Source organism: Saprolegnia parasitica, assembly GCF_000151545.1.
Source record: "Saprolegnia parasitica CBS 223.65 unplaced genomic scaffold supercont2.435, whole genome shotgun sequence".
Lineage (NCBI taxonomy): Eukaryota > Oomycota > Saprolegniomycetes > Saprolegniales > Saprolegniaceae > Saprolegnia > Saprolegnia parasitica.
In genome coordinates, this window is record NW_012156829.1 from 1 (window position 1) to 7,687 (window position 7,687).

The 7,687-nt window shown below is 58.2% G+C and overlaps 3 protein-coding genes across 3 annotated transcripts; all 3 read left to right on the forward strand.

The window, feature by feature from the left end:
• Nucleotides 1–410: 410 nt before the first annotated feature.
• Nucleotides 411–4,474, forward strand: SPRG_17035 (hypothetical protein; the record flags this gene model as incomplete). The annotated part of the gene is made up of 3 exons (XM_012356322.1): nucleotides 411–614; nucleotides 660–665; nucleotides 713–4,474. The coding sequence occupies 3 exons, from the start codon at nucleotides 411–413 to the stop codon at nucleotides 4,472–4,474; spliced, it is 3,972 nt and encodes a 1,323-aa protein (XP_012211712.1).
• Nucleotides 4,475–4,780: 306 nt separating this feature from the next.
• SPRG_17036 (hypothetical protein) lies at nucleotides 4,781–5,147 on the forward strand (the record flags this gene model as incomplete). The annotated part of the gene is made up of 2 exons (XM_012356323.1): nucleotides 4,781–4,895; nucleotides 4,972–5,147. The coding sequence occupies 2 exons, from the start codon at nucleotides 4,781–4,783 to the stop codon at nucleotides 5,145–5,147; spliced, it is 291 nt and encodes a 96-aa protein (XP_012211713.1).
• Nucleotides 5,148–5,393: 246 nt separating this feature from the next.
• On the forward strand, nucleotides 5,394–7,009 carry SPRG_17037 (hypothetical protein; the record flags this gene model as incomplete). Its single annotated transcript, XM_012356324.1, has 3 exons — nucleotides 5,394–6,288; nucleotides 6,330–6,421; nucleotides 6,620–7,009. Coding segments are annotated over 3 exons (1,377 nt in total), but the record flags the coding sequence as incomplete, so codon positions are not given.
• Between the last annotated feature and the right edge of the window lie 678 nt (nucleotides 7,010–7,687).

A 7,687-nucleotide genomic window follows, 5' to 3' on the forward strand; every position in this document is an offset into this window, starting at 1 on the left:
CGATGGTCACTAACGTAGCTCCATATTAGTGTGGCGAGAAGCGAGACGTGGGGACTGCGATTTTGAGTTGCCGAGATGGTCGGTCGCAGCCAAAACCTTGGACATTAAATACCTCTAGGATAGCATATTGCCATTTGAATGGTGAAAATGCATCTTTATACAAAGAGAGAGGTTTCTGGCCTGTAAAACCGAATTGAATATGATGTTTCGGAGGTTGCGTGAAACCGCCAAAGGCCACATCCGATGAAAATAGGCTCGCAAAACCACCGTGCATACAAAGATCGAGTTTAAAAAACCACCGGAGATCTATTTTATACATCTTGGTTCAAAAAAGCACGGCAACGGCTTTTGGAGGCGTCTCAGTCGTGAAGTTGCCAGGTCGAACGCAAGCCGAGACGCCGCCGTAGCCCATGACGACCCGCGTCCGCCGATCGTCGGCGGAGATCGTGGCCGCCACCACGGAGCTCCGCCATCGGATGGAAGCGCGGAAGAAGACAGGGAAGAAGGGGAAGAAGGATGCATCGATGGACGAAGCCAAGCGCGAGCTGGACATGGACGAGCACAAGAAGTCGATCCCTGAGCTCTGCGCGGACTTGCAGACCTCGGCGACCGAGGTACGAAGCATGTTCTACGATGATGCATGACGAAACCCTCTGTAGGGCATGGTGACGGCAACAGCAGACGAGCGCCGCAGGATCGATGGGCTGATAAGCTCACGCCACCGCGGTCGACGCCTGAGATTGTCAAGGTCTTCCGCGAGCTCACGGGCTTCTTCTCGCTCTTGCTCTGGGCAGGCGGCATCCTTTGTATTGTCTGCTACGCTCTCGTTGGCGGCGAACCCAACCTCTACCTTGGCATCGTGCTCTTCTGCGTCGTGATCATCACGGGTCTTTTTTCGTACTCGCAAAACCGCAAGTCGTCCAACTTGATGGATTCATTCAAGAACATGATGCCTACGATCACGACGGTCATCCGCGACGGCAAGTCGACCAAGCTGGACGCTTCACTGCTCGTGAGCGGCGATGTCATCGTCCTCAAGGGCGGCGACAAGGTGCCAGCCGACATTCGCATCATCGAGGGTTCGGACGACTTGGCGGTCGACAACTCGTCGCTCACGGGCGAGCCTGAGCCGCTCAAGCGCATTCCAGACTGCACGCACGACAACCCGCTCGAGACCAAGAACATGTGCTTCTTCGGCACGTTCATCCCGCAAGGGTCGGGAAAGGGCATAGTTGTGCGTACGGGCGACCGCACGGTCATGGGCCGCATCGCCAAGCTCGCAACGGGCACCGCCAAGGAGCAGACACCAATCGCAAAGGAGATCAACCACTTTGTGCACATCATCACGGCCGTCGCCGTGACGATTGGCATTGTCTTCCTCATCATCGGCTTCCTCATTGGCCAAGACGCGATCACCAACATTGTCTTCATGATCGGTATCATCGTCGCGAACGTGCCAGAAGGCCTCCTTGCAACGCTCACGGTCTGCTTGTCGCTTGCTGCCGCCCGCATGGCGCGCAAGAATGTCCTTGTCAAAAACCTCGAAGGCGTCGAAACGCTCGGTTCCACGAGTTGCATTTGCTCGGACAAGACGGGCACGCTCACGCAAAACATCATGACAGTGGCCAGCGTCGTGTACGATAACCAGATTTGGGACGCTGAGTGCTCGCTCACGCCCGTTGGCAATTACAAAACGGACAACGTCACGTTCCAGCGCCTCCAGCGCTGCGCCACCCTCTGCAACAACGCCGTCTTCGATGAAGACTCGAAGTTTGAGCGGGTTGTCTCGGGCTCGGGCAGCGACGTGACTGTGAGCCGTGGTCCGCCCGTGGCGTTCTCGGACTTTACCGTGACAAAGGAAGGCCAGAAAGTGCCCCGTATCCTCTGGGAAACGATTGGTGACGCGTCCGAGTCGGCCATGATCAAGTTTGTTCAAGACAAGCGCGACATTATCGACTATCGCAATGAGAACGCCAAGATCAAAGAGATCCCGTTCAACTCGCGCAACAAGTACCAGCTCTCGATCCACAAGCAAGAGAACGATGAGTCCAAGCCAATGCTTCTCGTGATGAAGGGCGCCCCGGAGCGCATCTCGGTGCGCTGCGCCAAGATAATGATCAACGGCGAAGTCGTCGATATGACGCCCGAGCGCCGCGCCGAAGTCGAGGCGTGCCAACTTGCCTTGTCCAAGAAGGGCATGCGCGTGCTTGGGTTTGCCGAGAAGGAGCTGCCGCTGAACGACTACCCGCACGGCTACGATTTCAACACGGACAATTGCAACTTTCCGCTCGGTGAGACCGACGTCGACTACGACGCTACGCCGAAGCCCAACAAGCGCATCGAAGAGCCGCTCTGCTTTATCGGCCTTATGGCACTCATCGACCCGCCCCGCACCGAAGTCCCGGGCGCCGTCGCCAAGTGCAAGAGCGCTGGCATCAAGGTCATCATGGTCACGGGCGATCACCCGATCACGGCCAAGGCGATTGCGCACAAGGTGGGCATTCTCTGGGGCCCGACGAAGGAAGATCTTGAGGAAGAAAACGCGGAGCGCGGTCTCGTCAAGGGGGACCCTGGCTGGAAGGACCCGAACCTTGCACCCGCGATCGTTGTGCCAGGCTGGACGATTAGCATGGACACACCCGAGGAAGAGTGGGACCGCATCTTGTCGCACCGTCAGTGTGTCTTTGCGCGCACGTCGCCGCAGCAGAAGCTCATCATTGTCGAAAACTGCCAGCGCCGTGGCGAGATCGTGGCCGTGACGGGCGACGGCGTGAACGACTCGCCGGCGCTCAAGAAGGCCGACATTGGTATCGCGATGGGCATCATGGGCTCGGAAGTCTCGAAAGAAGCGGCTGATATGATCCTTTTGGACGACAACTTTGCGTCCATTGTGTACGGCGTCGAAGAAGGCCGCAAGGTCTTTGACAACCTCAAGAAAAGTATCTGCTATGCGCTGGCCGTCAACATCCCGGAGCTCGTGCCGTTTTTGACGTACGTGCTCATTGGTATCCCGTGCCCGCTCACGACGATCCTCATGCTTCTCATTTGCCTCGGCACGGACTTGATTCCTGCGATTGCGTTGGCTTACGAGGAGGCCGAGAACGACATCATGCTCCGGTCGCCGCGTCGTCCCAACATTGACCGTCTCGTGACCAAGAAGCTCATCTGGGTCGCGTACGGCCACATTGGCATCGTCCAAGCGTTTGGGGGTCACGCTATTTACTTTATCGTACTCAACGACTACGGGTACCCGGCCAACCAACTGCCGGGTCTTGGTCAGATGGACCGTTTTGGGAAGCAAGTGCTGTGGTGCAAGACGACGAAGGGCGAGTACTGCACACCCGGTGGATTCTACAGAGACAGCAGTGACAACCAACAACCTCTGGGCCTGAGCGCGGACCCTGTCTGCGGCCCCGTGTACAACCAGACGATCCCCACGGGTGGTAAGGCTGTCGATGCTCAAGTTTTTTGGCGCCCAGCGCTGGATGGCTCGATTGAGGACTGCGTCTTCCCGTACGCCAACTTCAAAGGCAGCGGGAGCTCCCCGAGCAACTACAACTACATCGACCCCAAGACGTATGGGACGTACACCAACGACTTGTCCATGATCACGGTGCAATCGATGGAAGCCGCGTGGAACGCCGGCTACCGCCCGTACTACCCGTATGCTGCTCGCCGGTCTGCTTTCTTCAAGTCGCAGTTTTTCTCATGGGACCCGACGAATGGCGAAGTCGATGGGTTTGGTGACAAAATCGAGAAAGGCTTGATCTTCGGCTTCCAGCCCATCGGCGTGTGGAGCATCACCAACGCCGACACAACGGGGGACGAAGTGGCGACGTCGGCGCGTCCCCGAGCGGTCTTCAACGGCCCCAAGGTGACCCTCACCGACTCGTCGGGCAAGCTGACACCGTCGACGCAAGTGACGTTATCGGACTCCAACATGTACAAGAACGCGGTGGCAGATTACATGATTCTGGATCCGACTGGCCAACCGTACTGCGACGGCGAGCAATGCCTTCTGGACTACCGAGCCGGCTTCACGCACAAGACGGCGAACGGTGTGCAGGTCAACGTCATGTCGCGCCGTCTCTGCATGATGGCACTTCTCAACGCGCAGACTGCGTACTTTGTGACTGTTGTCGTCATGCAGTGGGCCAACGTGCTCAACTGTAAGACGCGGTTCCTCTCGATCCGCTCCCAGGGCATGCGCAACTCGGTGCTCCTCTTTGGCCTTGGCTTCGAGTTCCTCCTCTGCGCGTGCACGTGCTACTCGTCGTTCTTCCAAATGATCTTTACGACGACCGGCATCCGTCTCACGCACTGGTTCGGTGGTATGCCCGTGGCCATGTTCCTCTTTACGTACGATGAAATGCGCAAGTACCTCCTCCGGTCGACGTCGACCGTGTACGTCGACAAGCAAACCGGCAAGTCGAACCGAATTCCCGGCTGGGTCGAACGCAACTCGTACTACTAGAAGACGCGCTGCATATCGGTATACATTTCTCCAAATACAACACGAATACACCTGAATGTTTTCTATCGTGCTTGCAAGGGTGCACTCGGTGCTTGCTGAACAACTTGACTCGCACCGCACCGCTCAACTAACATTCGATGACGCATCGTCGTCAGCGCCACATTGAGAGCGGAGACGCCTTGGGACGACCTAAGATAGAAGCCGTCATCTATTGAGGGCAAGCACATCGTAGAACGGACGTCGCGAGCCACATCCAAGCACTAGCCCAAGTCTCGATGCAGATTTGGGCAGTCGACTTTGCACGCGATGCGCAATTCATTGCCGCAGTCGTCGACGGCCAACGACGACGACGAGCCCGAGGCCGTCGTCACCGCCGACCGTGCCGACTACCATATTGTCTGCTGCGGCCCCTTGTGGTTGGGTCTCGTCTTCATTGCGAGCCAGGCATATTCTCTTGCACGGCTTTATGACGGACTTCGCTGTGCTCACCGCAGTAGGGACCTACATGACATCCGGCGCTCGAGCTGCGCTCTGGGTCTGCTTTTTCGCGTGGACCGCCGGCGTCGTCTACCTGGCCGTGACCATCGCGATCGCCAACTGGGCGATGTGCTTGAAAGTCAAGGTGGTCATCAAGGTCGCTGCCGACGAAGATGCGTTCGCTCAAGTGCCATAATGCGTCGATAACGCATCGCGAGCAACAATACTACATACGTGAGTCTTGTACCGCCGTCGTACCCCAAGGAATGCTGCTCTCCATGGCATAGAACTTACATTCTCTCACTCTCCATCTCAAAACCGTCATAAAGCAGAAAGTATGGTGGCCGCGGATGTCACGACGCCTTGACTCGAATCCCGCCTCGTCGGTGCTGCCACGTGGAAACGAATTGTCATTTTGTATCTTGAAGGGTCGCGTTGCTCCATGAACGTCGTCTTTGACCTCGGGTCCTGGCGCTTGACAGACGACGGGCGCGTTTACCGCCGCGGCAAGCTCCGGTTCGCCAACGGGGACCTCTACGACGGCGAGTGGCTCGACGGCCAGCGCCAAGGCCGCGGAACCTTTACCTACGTCAACGGCGCCACGTACCACGGCGAGTTTGCCCATAATCTTTTCAACGGCTTCGGGGTCCTCCGCGTGCCGGACTTGCAGCACCCGCTCACAAAAGAGTGGACCAAGGGTTCGTCGTACGAAGGCGGGTTCCGCGACGGCCAGAAGCACGGGAAAGGCACCTTGGTGCGCGGGGACGGTGGCAGCTACGATGGCACGTTTGCCGACAACGTTTTTAGCGGCCACGGCGTCTTTTGCTACGCTAATGGCGACCGCTACGACGGCGACTGGCGCCACGGCAAGTGGTGGGGCAAAGGCCACCTCTTGTATCGCGACGGTGGCAGCTACGACGGCGACTTCCAGAACGGCCTCTTCCACGGGTTTGGCCACCGCGCGTGGCCCCATACAGGGGGGTCCTACGTGGGTGAATACAAACTCGGTGACCAGCACGGCGCCGGCGCCCGCGTCTTTGCCGATGGTTCGCAGTACGACGGTGACTGGGTCGACCACCGTCAGCACGGTAGCGGTGTCTGGACGACTGCGACGTTTGTGTACATTGGTGACTTTGCGCACGGCCTCCCCCACGGCAATGGCCTCTTCCGCTATACGAACGGCGATGTGTACGAAGGGCAGATGCACAGCGGGTACTATTACGGCCGTGGCAAGTTTACCTACAAGGACGGTGGCTTCTACGAGGGCGAGTACGTTGCCGTGCGTGTGCGCCGGTGCGTCGTGACGCCATCGCCCAACAACAAGCGTCATGGCAAAGGTAATTGCCCTCGCACCGATAGAGCTCACATTGCGATGGAGGTCGCCGGGTGTGGGCCTCCGGGAACGAGTACATTGGCGAGTGGTCCAACGATGTCATGCACGGCCGTGGCACGCTGCGCTCCACCGTGCAGGTACAGTCCCCAGCTTTCGATTCCTGACGAGGGACGATGCAGTCATACTAGCACTATATAGGGTATGAAGGTAGAGTACATTGGTGCGTTTGACAACGGACGTCAATCGGGCGACGGACAACTCCGTATGTTGAAAACCAACAGCACCCCCTCGAGTTTCCTCTCGGCAGCGGCAACTACCACTATGGAAAAGGCGAGTGCATGTATACCGGCGGCTTCTTCAACGGAGTGCTTCACGGCCACGGGCGGTTTCTGCACACGGACGGACGCGCTTATGTCGGCGACTGGGTCCACGGCAAGCGCGACGGTCACGGCGAATCGATCTTGACGCCTGCTGCTGAACTCGGCGACGACCGACGCCTGCACATTGGCGGAAACGACGCACTGTACCGACTGCTCAAGTACACGGGGGCATTTTCGGATGACGTGCGGCACGGGCGTGGCATGCTGTACTATACCAACGGCGACGGCATTGACGGCGACTTTGTCAGCGGGCACGTGCACGGGGCGGCCGAGTACGTGTTTGCGTCCGGTCGGCGCCGGCGCGGCCATTGGAAGCACGGACACCGGGTGGCATGGGACGACGACGCTGAAAGCAACCAAGAAGACGATACTATCGCGAGCGAGACTACCGTGCCTGGAAAGGAGGCGGCAATGTCCGGTTCCCCTACCCCTCCATTGAAGTCGAAAGGAGCGTCCAGTGCAACAGTGCCACCAAAGACATCTTGTATATGACATGATAAACAATATTGTTGGTGTGCATGATTACAATGCATTTGATGTTCTTCAACGTACACGTCGCCGCCAATGTGTCCGCTCAAGATTCCGTCGCCGCCAATCAAATGCATTTTTCGAATATCCAGCAGCATTTCTCAAAACCGATTGAGTTTCAGAATCCGCACCAGATGGGCACGTGGGGACGGGCCGTCGCCATCCGCGCACCCTGCGCAGCCATCTACGTGGCACCGCAGCTACTGCCCACGGCGCTTCCAGCCAGCACCTTGGACGACTTCGGCGTGGAAACCATTCGCTTCGCCATGATTGTCGTCGTCGCGGTCGCCGCCTACGCGCGATCGCTCGACGCTGGCCGTACGTTGCTTGCGGTCCGACTCGAGGCTCACGTGGCTATGCTGTCTCGTAGCCCACTTTCTGGCGCATGGCCTTCTGCATTTAGTCGCCATGAGCACTGCAGTGCTACCGCCGCCTGTCGCGTGGCTCCTGCTGCTCGTTCGCGCCGTCCTCTTCCATGAAATCGTCGCCACCGCG